Source organism: Sus scrofa, chromosome 10 (assembly GCF_000003025.6).
Source record: "Sus scrofa isolate TJ Tabasco breed Duroc chromosome 10, Sscrofa11.1, whole genome shotgun sequence".
Taxonomy (NCBI): domain Eukaryota; kingdom Metazoa; phylum Chordata; class Mammalia; order Artiodactyla; family Suidae; genus Sus; species Sus scrofa.
Window position 1 is genome coordinate 43,240,484 of NC_010452.4, and position 19,580 is coordinate 43,260,063.

Sequence of the window (19,580 nt, forward strand, 5' to 3'; positions counted from 1 at the left end):
AAGATTCTTCCAACTCCCAGAGGCCACCCAAGCAGCAGGAGTCACAACTGACAGGGTATAGGAACAACTGACATGCCCATGGACAGAAGAATGGATCCAGAAGATGTGGTGGAGAGTTCACTACTTGCAGGATTTACGAGTACCTTAACCTAATTTGGGAGACGGTAAGGTTCATTGTAGGAGTGATCTCAGGAAACTAGTTCCGAACTCTGAACTTAGAGGAGTCCCACAGGACAAATCAAAGATTTTCCATACCTTCCTCTTAACCCGGCAGTGCCACTTGTTCATCTCTTACCTGATGTTGATGCCACATAGGTAGCATGGAAACCATCAAAATTCACTGAAGAATCTGAGACGAACCTCAGCATCAGGGCATTGCCGAAGGAAGTGATGGGATGGGGCATGGAGGAGCCACAATAGCGGCCTAGATAGTGAAGACAATGACAAAGAGAATGAGTGATGACATGTGAACACATCTACTAGAATCGCAAGAGACCAAAGCCAACAGAAAAGGACTCTTAAGAGCACCATTTAAATTGGGGTCAGGGTTTGGGATGCTGCCCGACGATTCAAAATAAACTATAAAGAACGTATATATGTATGTGTAACTGGGTCACCATGCTGTACAGTAGAAAATTGACAGAACACTGTAAACCAGCTATAATGGGAAAAAAAAGTATTTTTTTTTAAAACTATAAACATAAGTATAGGGGAGATGATTTATAAATAAGATAAATATTAGTAGGGGGAAATAAGAAACGTGGATGACCTCCAAATGCTAAGCTCTCCAGGGCGGTAGGGATCTGCACAAATATATGTGCTAATTCTCAGTGAAGATATATAACAGCAGAGAAGTGTGTGGATGTTGGGGCCAGAACACCTGGATTCAACTCCTGGCTCCACTGTTTACTAGCCATGTGATGGGAGTCAGGCTACTTCAGTTCTCTGTGCCTGTTCTGTTCTTCCACTCAAGCAAAGGCAACATTGTGAGCAATGAAACCCAGTGTCATCAGGGTATAGGATCAATTCAGGTACTATTGATAAGGTTTTTAGAAGAGCACACTAGTCCCAGGTAAGCACATTCTCATCCTTGGTCAAATGCTGATAGACAAAGATCTCAAGGAATACAATCAGAAATCGGCAAAGAACAGAGACCATTTCTCAATTGCCTACTCTCATCTCAGGCACTGTTCCGGGCACTGGAGACAAAGTCACAAAACCAAATCCCTTTTCTGATGCAGCTGGTCTTTCACTTCAGGTTGCACGGTGAAGGTCAAAAGGAGAGACTCGTGAAGAAAGTTTAAATAATCTGCAATCATTTTGCTTGAGGACATTTCAGAAACTAGAAGGCAGCAATCTTTAATTTTACTGGGATGTCCTATAAACAGAACTCTAGGCTGTCTGTCCGTCTGTCTAAGTATCTATGTATCTATCTATCCATCCATTCATTCATCTATTAGTTTGCTTCCACTGAGGACAAAACCAGAAGAAACATGCTCAATTTGAATACAAGAACAGTGATCAACTATCAGCAAGAAATTTCTCACGGAAATGCTCTCTAGTGCCAGAATGGACTGCATTTCACTACTGTCCAAAGCAGTCGCAACTTTTCAATAATAATAAAAAAAAAAAAAAGCCCATAAACTATGTGTGTCCTTGAATCTGAACCAGCTGAGTTTCTGGAATCCCACGTTAACGCCTGCCTTCTTAGCCTCTCATTATCTTTACTTGGCTCAAGCTGTTCTTCATCATGACTGGACACATTCTAAACCCCAGCGACAGCACACACCTCCGTAAGCATAGACACTGAAACAAGCCAAGGTCGCAGATGCAAATGAGGGAGCGGGCAGTACCTCGCAGGGGCGCATCACTGTGACTGCCGTCCAAAATTTCTACAAAGTCCCGGGTACATGTGCTGCTGCTTTCAAGCCCAAAGTGGCTGAAGGAGAGGGTGATATGATTGACTATAAGGAGAAAAGGGGAGACTGTTTAATGACGTTCTGGCAAACGAAACACACAGCGAATAAGATTTTTACCTCGGATGATTCTCCGGCAGCTTCTTCAGCAGGGAAGCAGTGAATGTGGAAGATGGGGGGGAGGGCATGGGGGGCGGAGAGGAGGAAAAGGAACCGGTTCTGGTAAAAGCTTTCCTGTGAAGGGCAACCGAATCGATGGTTTTAAAAATGCCTCTAGGAGCTCCCCTTGTGACACAGCGGAAATGAATCCGACTAGTATCCATGAGGATGCGAATTCGATTCCTGGCCTCTCTCGGTGGGTTAAGGATCTGGCATTGCTGTGAGCTGTGGTGTAGGTCCCAGATGTGGCTTGGATCCAGCATTGCTGTGGCTGTGGCGTATACTGGCAGCTGCAGCTCCGATTCGACCCCTAGCCTAGGAGCTTCCATATGCTGCTGGTGCTGCCCTAAAAAGCAAAAAAAAAAAAAAAAAAACAAAAAACAAAAAACAAAAACAAATAAACAAAAAACAAACCCTGCAGAATCTGAAATGCTGCTACTGGTAAGGTAGAGGACCCTTGGGTAGGCTTATTCCACGGACTCTGGGGAACGTATCAGCCATTGCTCTGTTCCTCTCGGAAGCACTTTTCATAATAGAATAGTTTCCTTAGATTCTGACTCTTTACCTGTGCTTATAAATGCATCCCATCTTTCCCCTGGTGCACGTCTCCTAGCATTCTCGGATTGACTTTAAGGCCAGAACCAGGGGCCTAGAGGTCGAGTCACTATACAGAAAGCTTCGAATAATGTGCAGAACAGTACATGTTGGGGTACCTTTCCCTTTGGTTTTTCTTTGAACCTGTGAGATCTTTCATCTAAACACTTCACCCCTCAGTAGCAATTATCCTTAGGTATAAAACTGCTAGCCTCAAGGCAGGGGTCTTCTTTCTCAGTTCCTGGCTGGCTGGCCACTCTCTCTGGCTAAGGATTTCCTCACCAACCCCCAGATTTACATGCAGGGCAGTAAAGAGAGCCTTTTGGGAATGCTTAACATCCCTAGGAAAAATGTTAGAGAATACTTAACGCCAGATACTTCATTTTTTAGATTAGCTAATGGGGCCTGGTGAGCTTTAGTGACTTGCCTATTATCACAGAGGTCATTCATTTTAGAGCAGAGTCAAGAATGACTCTGAAAGGCAAGAATGTAATGCCTTTCCCACATTATGTCTGCAATCATACATTTTTCCTGAAAACCTCAAGGCAGGGCAGGGCTTATTGGAAACAGGATTCATAATGGACCCAGAATTACCCTTTGCAATCATTTCACTTGTGTCTTGAGGGGTCTCCTCATTTTCTTTGTAAAACGTGGAGTTCCCACGGCGGCACAATGGAAATGAATCCAACTAGGAACCATTGAGGTTGCAGGTTCGATCCCTGGCCTTGCTCAGTGGGCTAAGGATCCGGCGTTGCCATGAACTGTGGTGTAGGTCACAGAGGCGGCTTAGATCCCCCGTTGCTATGGCTGTGGTATAGGCCGGCAGCTACAGCTCCAATTTGACCCCTAGCCTGGGAACCTCCATGTGCCATGGGTGCAGCCCTCAAAAGACAGAAAAGACAAAAAAAAAAAAAAAAAGAAGAAGAAAGAAAAAAAGAAAAAAAAATGTGGACACTAATCTTTACCAGCAGATTATTACCAGATCAGAACAGAAGACTCTAGGATTCTGAAAAGAAAATAGTGGAAGCACTTAGGAAATGTTTCTTCAAGGCCTATGCTGGGATTCTTGAAAACACATGTCTTGGTGGCGAGACCAGGTTTTATAATGAACCTCCGCCTTGGCTGAAGACCCATGGCTCATGGTACTGCATTCCCAACTATGAGTTATTCATTCTCGACTTCATGGTTCTTATTATTCATTTTTTCATTCGGCAACTGCCTTGAGCATCTAATGCACTCAAGGCACAGGCCCCCAAGTGACTACTTTCTCCATTACTTTTGCTTGCCCCAATTTCACGTGTCTGTCATTTCAACAAGGTTACAGGGTTTGGTTTTGTTTGGTTTCCTTGGCTGGGCCTTGAAACTTTTTTTTTTTTTTTTTTGAAAAGGAAAATTAAGAATAAAGAGTAAAAATGATTTCCTCTTAGAATAGGAAATCCTGTTCTCGTGCACATCAGGAACTGAGACTTCCAAAAACAGAAGAGGAAGGCCATCCATTGTTACCATGGAAGAGATAAGGGCCTGAGTCACAGCTGGCTTTTCCCACAGACTCCATGCATCCTGGATTCTTTTTTTATTTTGGTTACTTACACGGAGGCTGAGCTTGGATGATCCAGCTGCAGTTCTGATTGTTTGGGTAGCTGGCAGGGAACCGTGGAGAGGAGATGGTATCGAAGGAGTCGGTGAGGATGTGGCCGCCACAGGCTAAGGGACACACAAGCACACACGTATGTCAGGCACGTTGGATTGCTCCTGGCTCTACTGAGCAATTATGTGATGAATGAAAATGGAAGTGATGTCTCCTCGTTTCTTTTTTTTTTTTTTTTTTATGCCGAGGACGTTCTTGGCCAAGGAAGCTGCACATAAACCATGAGAAAGTGGGGATGTGCTCTACATCTGTCATGTTATTCTTCAATTACAGGAAGTGGGCAGTGGCTAAGAACAGCAGATTAAATGGCTACGAATTGCCTGAATCACTCCACAAGATGCTGGCACTGATTCACGTACTCTGCCCACTTGTAAATTATAAGCATAGGGATAACCTCTTTACGAACCAACATCTCTTTTAGGAAAATAAATACCCAATTGACTTCACAAGGGTGGCCGTAGGTTATCCGGGACAGGCGAAGCTCAGTGGGAGTAGAAGTCGGGGAGTCTGCTCCCAAGTGGGGGGAGTGTGATGCATCTTGGAAGGAGACAGAGGCTGAAGGAGGAACAAGGGGGAGAGGAAGAGTGGTCCACGGAGGGGGCAGCCCGAGCAAAGACAGAGAGGAGGGTGGGGGCTGCACCACACAGACTTGGCTGAAGCGTGGCACGCTGGAGGAGGGTGAGGGTGATGCTGGGAAAAGGTGGGGGCAGATTCTGAGCCCATGGGGGAACATCCAGAGATGCTTGGGTTCCATTCTCTAGTGGGTGTGGAGCCAGGACAGACATTGGATCCCTGAAGGTCATGATCAGAACTCATTACTGTAAGGTGACTTTGGAGAATATGCGAAAAGAGTGGATGACACTGAGGAGGCTGCTGGCATAGCCCAGGGAACACCTGTTGGGGATTTTTTTTTACTATGAAGCAAAAGGTAGCTGATGAATTAAATGGAAAGAAAAACTTAAGAAATTGTTCCTTCTTTGAAAGAACTCTGCAGTTTGTCTCCAAAGTCTATGGTGTGTCTTCTGGATGCCTCCATGCAGAAACTATCCTTGGCCAGGGCTCTTTACTATAGAATATGAGCAAGTCCACTGAAATGGGCTAAGTGATTAAACAGAGCATGTTTACTGGAAATGACAAGGCTTATTGGAATGAAAACTGGAGGCGCACGGAAGCCAATGACAAGCCACTCCTCTAGCTCTGGGTTCCATCTCTGACAGTCAGTCTCTAAAAATCCCAGATGAGAGGCAATGGGTGAAAAGGTTTAGTAGGAAGTGGAGACTTAAGGAAAAAACAATGGGAGTTCCCTGGTGGCTTAGCAGTTAAGGATTCTGCATTGTCACTGCTGTGGCACAGGTTGATCCCTGGCCCAGGAACTTCTGCATGCCTGGGACATGGCCAAAAAATATAATACAAATAAATTTTAAAAAGAAAACTTCCACATGCCCTGGGCATGGCCAAAAATATAATAATACAAATAAATTTTAAAAACAAAAAACAAGAGAAAACAATATTGATTCTTCAGGTGGAGGGCAACCACTGCCTCAAGGGTTAGAACCTGACTCTAACATTAGAAGCAAGTCTTTTTTTTTTTTTTTTTTAAAGTAGGAATTGTGTTGCCTATTTTATTTTATTTATTTTATTTATTTTTTTTATTTTCCCACTGTACAGCAAGGGGGTCGGGTTATCCTTACATGTATACATTGCAATTACAGTTTTTCCCCCACCCTTTCTTCTGTTGCAACATGAGTATCTAGACATAGTTCTCAATGCTATTCAGCAGGATCTCCTTGTAAATCTATTCTAAGTTGTGTCTGATAAGCCCAAGCTCCCGCACAACCACTATGGAAAACAGTATGGAGGTACCTCAGAAAACTAAATATAGATCTACCATATGATCTAGCAATCCTACTCTTGGGCATATATCTGGACAAAGCTTTAATTGAAACAGATACACGCACCCGTATGTTCATTGTAGCACTATTCACAATAACCAAGACATGGAAACAACCTAAATGTCCACTGACAGATAAATGGATTAAGAAGATGTGGTATATATACATGATGGAATGCTACTCAGCCATGAAAAAGAACAAATCATGCCATTTTGCAGCAATATGGATGGAACTAGAGACCCTCATCCTGAGTAAATAAGTCAGAAAGAGAAAGACAAATACCATATGGTATCACTTATATCTGGAATCTAATATATGGCACAAATGAACTTTTCCACAGAAAAGAAACTCATGGACTTGGAGAACAGATTTGTGGTTGCCAAGGGGGAGGGAGTGGGATGGAGTGGGAGTCTAGGGTTAATAGATGCAAACTATTGCATTTGGAGTAGATAAGCAATGAGGTCCTGCTGTACAGCACAGGGAACTATATCTAGTCACTTGTGATGGAACATGATGGAGGATAATGTGAGCAAAAGAATATATATATATATATATATATATATGTATGACTGGGTCACTTTGCTGTACAGTAGAAATTGACAGAACATGGTAAATCAACTATAGTGGAAGGAATAAAAATCATAAAAAAAGCAGCAAGTCTTGTAATTTATAGTAGGTTATCTCTTAGCATAAAACCTTGGATAAATACTAGATAGGCTGAATCGTCTTAATTATTAGTCAAAGGCAAAAGTTACAAATATCGACAATTGGAATCACTGCAAATCATACTTATTTTCATTCTGCTTAAAATATTGCATGTTAAGTAGAAAGCTGAGGACTGGGCTGAGGACTGGGCTCATTTTATTGCAGCACCAAGAGGGTCACTTAAGAGCAGATAATGTGTGCCTGGGAGAGACCGCACAGAACTTGCCTTGTCGAAACTGAGCTCGGAAGCCCCGGCTCTGTCTGGAAGGGCCAGACTGAAATCGCACAAAGAGGCTGCTTCCTGTAGAGATGATGGGGTTGCTCAGCTGTTGCCTTCCACACACGCCGACCAGGCGGGCGGTTGCAGAGCTTAAACCGTCAAATGCCTGCAAAGAAAGGCAAAAGGGAACTTTGTGGTTCAGAACTTCAGATTTGCATCCACGAGGCCCATTTCCCACTGACTATCTGCATGTTGGCATCTATAAGGCCTGTCCTCCGCTGACTGCGTATCGGGGTCTATGAGACCCAGGTTCCATGGCCTGCCTGCACATTGGGGTCTATGAGGCCCACGATCTACGGATTGTCTGCATGCTGGTGAGCTAGTGGAAGGAAAACACATTGGCAGGATCTAGTGCTTTATTTGATTGTTTCATCAGGCACTTCTATTGGAGTACCTGAGTCTTTGGTCATTTCTCAGAACACTGCTGGGACTCCAGTAGGAGTTTCTGTGTCAGAAAAACTCGCTCTTGGATCTCTGGGTATCTTTATGAATGCCATCCCGCCACAGCTCTCTTCCTCCCTAGACTCCAGGGCAGTCGCAACATGGGCCATATGCACAATATGTGCAGAAAATGTTTGAGGTTAAGAATGACAGTTGGGGAGTTCCCGTCATGGCTCAGTGGTCAACGAACCCAACTAGGAACCGTGAGGTTGCGGGTTCGATCCCTGGCCTTGCTCAGTGGGTTAAGGATCTGGCATTGCCGTGAGCTCTGGTGTAGGTCCAAGACACGGCTTGGATCCCGAGTTGCTGTGGCTGTGGTGTAGGCCGACAGCTACAGCTCCGATTGGACCCCTAGCCTGGGAACCTCCATATGCCGTGGGTGTGGCTCTAGAAGAGACAAAAAAAAAAAGACGGGTGGAACAAATACATGAGACATAACGAGGAATCATTCATTTTCAGAAATGGTACATTTTCTGGAACTTTTTGCTCCTCATAGGGCCATGGTCAAGAGGAAGGGAAATGTGAGAACTCTTTCAAATGATGTGAGCCTGATTTAAAAAATTATCTTGTTGGAGTTCCCTTTGTGGCTCAGTGGTTAATGAACCCGACTTGTACTCAAGAGGACTCGGGTTTGGTCCCTGGCCTTGCTCAGTGGGTTAAGAACCTGGCGTTGCCATGAGCTGTGGTGTAGGTCACAGATGCAGCTCGGATCCCACCTTGCTGTGACTGTGGTGTAGGCCGGCATCTGCAACTCCGATTTGACCCCTAGCCTGGGACCCTCCATATGCTGCAGGTGTGACCTTAAAAAGACAAAAAAAAAAAAAAAAAAAAAAAAAAAAGAAAATGATCTTGTTATGTAAAAAAATATTCTGGGCTCTGAGTCTGCCCGGGTTCTGTGTTGGGACTCAGCTGAATTTCCACACATGCCAATGGAATAGAGTTTACATTACAGACAGCCAGCCTTGCTATATTGGCTTGTGACTTTGACAGTTGCTCACTTCCTTGGAACTGTGTGTGTCTGGTGTGAATCTTTTCAGGCTCTTATATGTAAACCAGAGGGTAAGGGGTAGGGGACGATAAAAATAACAGCAATGTTTACTACTATGTGCCAGTATATGTGAAAGACTGGATTCGGCCTTTCACAAATACCATCTCATTCTCTGTCCTAAGATTCCCTTCCTTTCAAGAAGAGGCTAACAGATGCACAGGGACCTCAATCATGTGACCAAGTCACACAGTTCCCAAGACAGAGCAGGACATGTTGAACCAGACAGCTAGAGTCTAGAGTCCAGAATTTCACCTTTCATTTTGTTCAGGACAAGATATCAATGAAATGAGACAGATGCATCAACTGGCCAACCACCAGGGTGGGATTAAAAACATGAGGTTTAAACATGACTGTGTCATGCAAACATAATTTGCCATTTATATTTCATAAGGAACTCTTGGGAAAAAAATAGAAAGTTTAGGGATTTAATATAAGGAAGGTACACACAAATGACTGTAGCATACAAATATGTAGTGAAGCATCACTTCTCGGCCTTTTGGCTAAGATCAAGTGTAGTGAAGCTAATCAGCTGTGTTCTCTGAAGCACATATGTAAGACTGGGAGGCTATTCTCAGTTTAATTTACATAAGCACATGAGTCAAATGTCAATAGGATTTTTAACTCTCTAATGAGGGGGTTAAAAATCCTAATTCTCTAAATCTTTTACAACAATGAATTTAAAATAAATGGGGTTCCAGAGTACCCCTTCTTATTTTTTGTGGTTTCATTTAATGTTCTAATTTTAAATCTAGGTGTCCAATAAAACTTAAAAACTAATTTTTACGTAACATTTAAAGGTTGACTAAACACTAGATTATATATTCTTAACTAATTCAAAATATAATTTCCAGTCTAATACCACTGCCTCTTTTGAACACTGTCAACACCTTAAATAGGAGCCAAAACAACACACAAGCCATCAGTACAAAACCTCTTACTAGGGAGTTCCCATCATGGCTCACTGGTTAATGAACCTGATTAGTATCCAGGAGGACATGGGTTTGATCCCTGGCCTCGCCCAGTGGGTTAAGGATCTGGCGTTGCTCTGAGCTGTGGTGTAGGTTGCAGACATGCCTTGGATCTGGTGTTGCTGTGGCTGTGGTGTAGGCCAGCAGTTACAGCTCTGATTCAACCCCAGCCTGGGAACTTCTATATGCTGCAGATATGGCCCTAAAAAAGCAAACACACATACACACACACACACACACACACACACACACACACAAAACCTCTTCCAATGTTTACATTTCACCCTATTCTCAAATATTACCATCATTGGTTTCATCCAAGACTAGCTTATCTCTGTACTTGGTTTGAAAGATTCTTAAGGTTATAGCTATAAGGACCTAGGATTTCAGTGACATTGCAGTAATACTATCTTGCTTTTAAGAACACCTTCTGAGGTTACAGGGATCTGGGGAATATACCAACTGACTCTTGGTCAAGACTCCTGTACGAGACTGCTTGCTTCTCTCAGGGTGATTTGTTTGTTTAAAATAGCATTTCTTACACTTTTGTGGAACATGAGTTCTGTAAGGTTTACAGACGTCCCCCACAAAACCCACGAAAAACCTCACCAATAACAATACACATGCATTTAGAGGATTTTTCTAAGGCCATGAACTCATGAAGGCAAGGCTCTTCCAGTTTCTTTTTTTTCTCTCCAAATTCAGAGGCCTAGGGAGTAAGCAGGTCTTGTTCCCTCCCTTTCTAAGTTGTCTTGGTCTCTCTGAAGGGTTGCAATCCTCTTAAGGTGAAATGAGGAAGGTAGAAAGGGAAGGCTGGGCGCTTCAGAAAGTCACGTGAACGAGCTGTTTCCCTGGAGGTTCTTTGAGGGAACACATCTCCAGGTCTCCTTGTGTTCCAGCCCCTCCTACCCCAGAGACCCTGGAATTACAGGACTTGGGCTGCAATTAATACAGCTCAGGCACTGGTTGCTTCACGAGGAATGGATCCACAGTAGGTTTCCAAATGTCCCTAAATCAAAACTACAAACCACGGGCACCCTAAATTTAATTAACGCACATTGTAATTTTACAAGCACCATAGCATACATCCCTGAACTAATCCTCTACACCAGGTGATTTTTTTTTTTTTTTTTTTTTTTTTTTGGTGAAGAAAGTGAGACTTCACAAGTATGCTGGCTATTAAGCTACTGTCTCATCCAACGGCAGCTTAGTGACAGTGCAGCTAGTGATCCAAGATCACAGAGCTAGTGAGTGGCAGAGCCAGGAACTTAATTCTTCTCTCTGCATATTCTACTTTATATCATGTTACTCCCCTTTAAATGTGTGTGATAGGTATTAAGTTATATGTTCCTAACGACCATTTTATGAATGTCTAAGATCTCAGGTTATTAAAGAGACAGCTGGGGTCTTTTTTTAACAGTTTGGAATTGCAATTCTTTTTTTTTTTTTTTGCTATTTCTTTGGGCCACTTCCGCGGCATATGGAGGTTCCCAGGCTAGGGGTTGAATCAGAGCTGTAGCCACCGGCCTACGCCAGAGCCACAGCAACACGGGATCCGAGCCGCGTCTGCAACCTACACCACAGCTCAGGGCAACGCCAGATCGTTAACCCACTGAGCAAGGCCAGGGGCCGAACCCGCAACCTCATAGTTCCTAGTCAGACTCGTTAACCACTGCGCCACGACGGGAACTCCTGGAATTGCAATTCTTTTGTTTGAGAATGTTCCTAACATTTGTAATATCAATTCAATTGAAGGTTTAACATAAAAATTATAAGAAAAAAACTGCAGGGAAGAAAACATGAGAAATTTTGCGGCTATTCTTTTAAGTCTAAAGACATAAAAATTATCAATATGCATTTCCTGTACTTGCATTTAGTTCCCGAGGCAGAGCTAGCAAATTATATTATTATTGGCTACACATATAACATATTCATATAACTTATATGTCTTACTTAAATCCACTGCCAAGAGTTTCCTAGGCCTGGGAATTGATTTTCTGATCTCTTACTTGAGGGGTAAAAGTCAGAGAAATTAACAAAACCAAACTGTTCATCACAACTAATTAATTCTAGATAACGTTACTAAAATAAAATTTGGGGAGTTCCTGTCATGGCTCAGTGGGATCAAATCTGACTGGTAACCATGAGGATGCAGGTTCAATCCTTGGCCTTGCCCAGTGGGTTAAGGATCAGGCGTTGCCTTGAGTCATGGGGCAGGTCACAGACACAGCTTGGATCTGGTCTTGCTGTGGCTCTGGCGTAGGCCGGTAGCCACAGCTCCAATTTGACCCCTAGCCTGGGAACCTCCATGTGCCCTAGGTGCAGCCCTAAAAATACAATAAAAAAAAATAATGAAGTAAAATTTTGAAGTGTAATCCACAAAATAAAAAGTATCCATAATCCCTGGGAGTTCCAGTTATAGGATGGAGCTGGTTAAGTGGCAATCTAATAATCTCTACAGGAAAATTCATCAGTCTCTCTACAAAGTATCCAGAGTTTTGTCAACTTTCCAGAAACACACACACACACACTCAAAATACCTAAACTTATATTTATTATATAAAAATAAGAGACTTTTGGAGTTCCCGTTGTGGCTCAGCAGTAACAAATCTGACTAATATCCATGAGGCTGTGGGTTCAATCCCTGGCCTCGCTCAGTGGGGTAAGGATCCGGCATTGTTGTGTAGGTTGCAGACATAGCTTGGATCTGACATTGTGGCTGTGGTGTAGGTTGGCAGCTATAGCTCCGATTTGACCCCTAGCCTGGGAATGCCCATGTGCTGCATGTGCGGCACTAAAAAAGCAAAAACAAACAAACAAAAAGCAAAAAAAAAAAAAAAAAAAAAAAAGAAGAAAGAGAGAATTTAGGAGTTCCTGATGTGTCAAAAAAGAATGCATTAGATCTGAATGCACTGCAATATAGAAATATGTACAAAACAGGCTGTGGATGAAAGCAGTAAATGGAAGAATATAATGTGTTATGTTGCATTACTTACATCAAGTTTTAAAACATGCAGAATAATATTACATACTGTATATGGATGCACACATACAATTAAAGGTACCAAAACAGCCATAGGAATCATAATCAGAAATCATAATCAGAAACTAGTATCTCCAATGAGACACCAAGAGCAAATGCTATCTATCACTTACATGTGGAATCTGAAAAAAGGACACAATGAGCTTCTTTGCAGAACAGATACTGACTCACAGACTTTGAAAAACTTATGGTTTCCAAAGGAGACAGTTTGGGGGCTGGGGGGATGAGCTGGGGGTGTGGGATGGAAATGCTATAAAACTGGATTGTACAACTATAAATGTAATAAATTCATTGAGTAATTTAAAAAAATTTTTAAAATTAAAAGAAACCAGTATCTCATAAGTGGTTTTCTCTGGGCCGGGGCAGGGACAGGAATCAGTATGGGCTACACACGGGACCTCACTCTCTCTCCAGAAATTCAGTTTCTTTGGGGGGAAAAAAAATAACTTGAACAAATATGGCAAAATACTGAGTGAGGCTTAGCAAGTATGATGTTTTTGTTCATGATATACTTTACATGCATTGTGGAGTTGAGACATTTCTGTATACTTAAAATATTTCATAACTGAGTTTTAGTAAAGAAAAGAGAATCTATATAAAGGGAATAATAGGAAATATAGACTAAGATTTACATATAAAGATGTTCATCATAGCATCATTATATTAAAAATAGAAGCCATCTAAGGGATCAGTAATAAGCCAGCGCTTAACTCAGTTCTAGGGTTGTCCATGTAACTGATTATAGGGCCCCAAAACCTATTTTTAATAAGTGTATTAAAAATGTTAAATGGATAAGGCCGAATACAAAATGAAGTGCAGCAATTAGCTTATCTGGCTGCGTATGTGTAAGTTTGCATGTATGTGCTTGCATGTGTGTGTTTCTGTAGGAAAGGAGTCAAAATGTTGAGAGTTTGACCCTATTGAAATATTACAGATGGCACTAATTTCTTATTTCTTCTTTTCCACATTTTAGAAATTTAGTATGAGGGGCATGTAAAATTTTAAATGTTTAAGTGTTTAGCCACAGAGACAGGTAAATAACCCTATATAGAGACATAAAACATGCTATTCATAAAACAGCACTGCAGTCTCTAAACCAGATGGATATCAATGCCCATTTAATTTAGCCTTTTGCTGCCTGGCAGGAATGTATCAAGCACAGGGCTTCTGTTTTAAGATCTCCAAGACATGTGTTCGTTGACCACTATCTACAACTGTAGTCCAGACCTCTGGCCAAGCTCTAGGCTCATATATCTCCCTGCATTCCAGACATCATTGCTGGTCTGTCCCATCAGGCTTGGAAGTTCACGTCTCAAACGGAAGTCATCTCCCCTCCCCCCCGACTCCCCCTGCACCTTCATTTTTTTTTTTTTTTTTTTTGCCTCAGCGAATGCCAGGAGCATATACCCCGCTGCCAAACCTTTTCAGATCTCTCTTTCATCACCCCTGTCAAATGGATCCTGATGTTCGATCAATTCTCCCTCTGCTGTATCTCTTGCACCCTTTCCCTCCACCTTCCCCACAAGCGTTTGCTGTGGGACTTGGTCCCATCTCGCCTAGGATGCTGTTGTCAACACAGCAGCCTGAAACTTCCCCTGCCTAAATGTGGGTCCCCCTTTAACTCAGTCTCCAAACAACGACCACTGTGTAACGTGCTTTCTACAACGTAAAATCCCAAACAAAAGGAAGGCAGAGCATCCTGACCCCTTTTAAAATCCTACTGAACAAAGATGAGCAATTGTTGATGCCTTGCCTAAGAGCCAAAGAATAGTGCCTGAAAGGGACGCAGCCTGGGGCACGGCAGCCTGCAGCCCCCTCCCCTGTGAGCAAAGCCCTGGCTGATGGAGTGACCCACGGTCCCCTCACTGAAATGGTCGCCACTCACAGGCCAAAGCACGTGGACAGAAGCAGGGAAATGAACCTCTGCTTGCTCAGTAATGTTTGTATTTTCATTTCTAGAAACTGGCATATACTCCCTCAGGCTGCCAGAGACAACGAGGCGGGAACATATTTCGACTGCATCTCCTATCTTCTTGTTTCATTAAGTTCCACCTTGCTCGGGAGAAGATAAACCAACTAAACGCGTGGGTGAAAATTATTATAAACTGAAGTAAGAAGAAACCGTTTTAATTTAAAAGCAAAACACATGTTCACATTCCCCAAGCATGCCAACGCTCCATCTTTCTTTAGAGTTGAGCTTGCTGTGCAAACAAATTATGAATGCATGTGAACAGGCTTTTATTTTCATTTTCTGCACTATGACTTTTTTCCTTCTTAACTCATTTGTGAATCTTTTAGAAGGTATTAAAATGGCCCATTTATGAAGGGAAAAAATTCAAAGATGATATATTGAAGAATGGTGAAAACTTTTATAATACGTATTCTAAGATTTTTTTTTTTTTTTGTCTTTTTGCTATTTCTTTGGGCCACTCCCACGGCATATGGAGGTTCCCAGGCTAGGGGTCGAATCGGAGCTGTAGCCACTGGCCTACACCAGAGCCACAGCAACGCGGGATCCGAGGCGCGTCTACAACCTACACCACAGCTCACGGCAACGCCGGATCGTTAACCCACTGAGCAAGGGCGGGGACCGAACCTGCAACCTCATGGTTCCTAGTCGGATTCGCTAACCACTGCGCCACGGCAGGAACTCCCTAAGATTTTTTTTATGGCCACCCCCACAGCATATGGAAGTTCCCAGGCCAGGGGTTAAATCTGAATCACAGCTGTGACCTATGTCACAGCCTCAACAACAATCGAACTCTTAACCCGCTGCACTGGGCTGGGTATCAAACCTGCACCTCTGCAGTGACCTAAGCTGCTGCAGTCAGACTCTTAACCCACTGCACCACAGGGAGAACTCCTATGTCATGATAGTTAGCAAAGAACTGAGGATTACAGATCCAGCTCCATGTACCTGAGGTTCACAACTGTCAAAAAGATAAGACTTTTAAACACAGTATGAGTAGTAATAAACCAGTAATAGTAGTAATAGAAAAATCAGGAGTAGTAGCCAACACTTCTCTGTACCAGACCTTGTGATAAATGCCTTAAGAACACTTAAAAGAATTCAATCTTTTGGGAGTTCCCATTGTGGCTCAGTGGGTTAAGAACCCAACTAGTATCCATAAGGATGTGGGTTGGTTCACTGGCCTCGCTCAGTGGGTTAAGGATACGGCATTGCACAAGCTGAGGTGTAGGTCACAGATGCCGCTCGGATCTGGTATTGCTGTGGCTGTAGCATAGGCTGGCAGCTGGGAATTTCCATATGCCATAGGAGCAGTCCTAAAAAAAAAAGGACAAAAGCAAAACAAACAAAAATTTCAATCTTACAATTCCATTTTGCAGTTAGTAAAATTGAGGGTCAGAAAATACAAGTAACTTGCTCACAGTCACACACTGAGTAGCATGGAGTCAGTATACGATCCCATCTGCCTGACATCTGATCACTTATCATGACACAAACCATGAATATAAAATCAAGTTTTATTCACTGACATAGACTATTGCGAGACCATGATTCTAGACGCTAAGTGTCTGGTCTCCTAGAAAGAGGGTCCTAGGAAATGCAGTGGGCACCTCCTCTCACTTATCTAGACCTGCAAGCGAGCACGCATCCTAAGAGGCATTTTACAAAGTCCTGCTTGGGGCCCGGGTGGATTTCAGAGTGGCTGGCACCTGTCATGCATTCCCTCCCATGGAACATGCGTGGGATTCCCAGCATGGCTAACTTAGCCTCCTGGCACAAAGGGCGCAGTGTCCAGGAACAATAAATAAACCTAACATGTGAATCCCTGATGCCTTGATGAGGCACTATTCTTGGACTCAGACATAAATCCACTCCTTGCCCTTTTCTGGCAAAGCACAGCCTCACTGGACCAGCATGGCCTCTTGCCTCACCTTGGCCCTGGCTTCATGGGTTTTCAACCTGGCCTTTATTATTTTCTTTTTAGGGCAACACTGGTGGCATATGAAAGTTCCCAGGCTAGGGGTCAGAGCAGAGCTGCAGCTTCAGGCCTATGCTACAGCCACAGCAATGCTAGATCCGAGCTGCATTTGTGACCTACACCATAGCTTACGGCAATGTGGGATCCTTAACCCACTGAGCGAGACCAGGGATTGAACCTGACTCTTCGTGGATACTAGCTGGGTTCTTAACCCACGGAGCCACAATGGGAACTCCTCAACCGGTTTTTATCCTCTACTTCATCTTTAATTCATTCTCACAACACTTCAAATTTTACTGCTTGGATTACCCCGAGCCCCATCAGGGTAAAAACATACGGTGGAGGATAAGACCTTAGGATACAGAAGAGATTATCTTCCTCAGGGCGCCAAGTCAATGGAGAGGAGGAGAGTCCGGGAAATGTATTTACATGGTACAGGCAAAAGTAGCACCGCTAATGGAATTCCCATTTTGGACTGGGAACTGCTCCAAGATGAACGAAATATGAAGTGATCGGAAGGGGAATCCGCCCGGAAATTATCCAAGCTGTTTAAGTCATAAATGTAGGTGAGGAAGGAAATGGAAACATTACTCATTATAGCAGCTTGTCTTGGGAGCGGGGAGGGAGGAACACCAGTTTCCTCGGTCCCTGAAATTTCCCAGGCCCGCTCCTCTGCAATGAAGCACCACATTAAAGCCACAGCACACAGCTCCTGTCAGGACTGTCATTCCCGTTTCTTTGTTCTGTGCGGTCTCATTCCATCTTCAAATTTTACAGGAGACAATAAACTCCTGTTGCGTTTGGAGTGGATATGCAATGAGAGTCTGCTGTGTAGCACAGGGAATTATATCTAGTCACCTGTGATGGAACATGATGGAGGATAATGTGAGAAAAAGATTGTGTGTATACATACACACACACACACACACACACACACACACATATATATGTATGACTGGGTCGCTTTGCTGTACAATGGAAATTGACAAAACATTGTAAATCAACTATAATAAAAAAAAAAATCTTAAAAAAAACCTCGGATAGGAGTTTAGTTTTCGTCGTGGCTCAGTGGTTAATGAATCCGACTAGGAATCACAAGGTTGCGGGTTCGATCCCTGGTCTTGCTCAGTGGGTTAAGGATCTGGCATTGCCGTGAGCTGTGGTGTGGGTCGCAGACGCAGCTCGGATCTGGCGTTGCTGTGGCTCTGGCGTAGGCCGGCGGCTACAGCTCCGATTCAACCCCTAGCCTGGGAACCTCCATATGCCGCGGGAGCAGCCCTAGAAAAGGCAAAAAGACAAAAAAACAAAAACGAAAACAAAACACCTCGGATAACTTGCAGTTGCTGCAAGCAGGGACTCAGACCACTGGAAACGTCAGTAGGCAAAGAAATTCAGGAAGCTCATTGTATTGGCACAAATAAACGAGGCTCTAAGGAGATGAGACATAAAGAGAACAGAACAACGCTTGGGTCCATGGACTGAGGACAGGGGGTGCAACTCAATTATTCCTTGCTTTGGGCCACAGCTCTTGGTGACGAGTTTGGCCCTGGAAGACAAGATGGTGAAGCAGGGTACCCAAGGCAAGTCACGAGGCAAAGCATTTTAAAGAGATTATCAGAGATGACGATCAAGGATCAAATACAAAGTAAACTCTGTGTGGGGAGAGGTGAAGGGGAGAGGGAAGAAATGAAAGGGAGGGAAGAAAAGAGAGAGAAAGAGGTGGATTTCTGTCATGGATTTACTTGGAAAACAATAAATATTTAAAGAAGGACTGATGAAGAATTGTCTCTTTGAAGCGCTGACTTGTATTATTCCTGTGTCTATTTGCTTGGTTTTGGAAATGATCAATGTTTTTAGAGGAAACACCTCAGAGGTAGTGTCTTTAAAAAAATAAAACAAAATACGGATACTGTGTTGCACATTTGCCCTGTCCCTCCGGTGCCCTATTGTCAAAAAACATGAACAACCACAGACCCTGTAGCTTTGGGGTGGGGTGGGGTGGCGGGGTCTGGTTCTCTTCTAGTTCAAGCCCAACACGCTGCATTCTTTTTCCAAGATCAGCACGGCCGGCTTCAGAAAGCAAGCCGAGACTCACCATGCGCCCCTCTTTTCTCTGTCGCCCTAGCGTATGTTTGTTTGCTCAAATGAGAGAGTGGATCAGGACGGTAGGCGGCTTGCTTTTATCTGCTTCTCACTGATTCTCGCAAGGCACCCCTTCGACTGAGCTGAGCAAGGAGAAGGCTGAAAAGAGAGGTCAGGGATCTCTCCAGGGCCGGTTGTGCTGCTAATCTGACGCCTCCCTTCCCACTCGCTGTCACACTGAGCTCCATCCGGCCTTTCTCGGAGATCAGTAAGAGCTGGCAAAGCTCCGTGAATTTAAGGCTCAGAAGAGCGCCTTTAATTAAGCAATGAGGCTGTCAGTTGAAGGTCGATGTCACGCTCCGCCTTTGTTTCCACACAGAGTCCTGCCAGCCCGTGTGTCCTGCCGCCGCAGGAGCAAGCAAGACTCACAGCGTATCCTTCAGGAGAGCCAGAGGTCAATGATGCCGGCCACTCAAAAGGGCCTGAGCAGAGAGTGCACACACATTACCAAATTACTTGAAACCCTAGTGCAAGTGGAGCTTTCTGATTAATTCCTGGAGATGCCATCACCATTCCCACAGCAGTCCCAAACCCAGTCTCTCTCTCTTTTTCATTACAGCAGTGTGAAATTCTAGAAGACACGCTTCTGTGATGTTATCTAAGTTCTCATGTGGCTCAAGATCGTGAGATCGTGTATCAGGTACCCTGCCAGGGCGTGAGCTCAGCTCAATGCATTCCCAAGCAGGTCGCCCGCAGACCTGCTGAAGGGCTGATAGGTGTGGGAGAAGAACCCACAAAACAATGTGCATCAGACTGATGCCTTTGGCGCACACAGACTGCTGCTGTGGGTTCTACAG

General features: G+C 43.7%; 1 protein-coding gene across 1 annotated transcript in view; it reads right to left on the minus strand.

The window, feature by feature from the left end:
* CUBN (cubilin) overlaps positions 1-19,580 on the minus strand; it is a 311,762-nt gene that overhangs the window by 137,553 nt on the left and 154,629 nt on the right. The window contains 4 exon segments of the mRNA XM_021064811.1: positions 296-424; positions 1,854-1,964; positions 4,260-4,373; positions 7,141-7,300. Of these exon segments, the coding sequence (XP_020920470.1) occupies positions 296-424; positions 1,854-1,964; positions 4,260-4,373; positions 7,141-7,300 (514 nt within the window).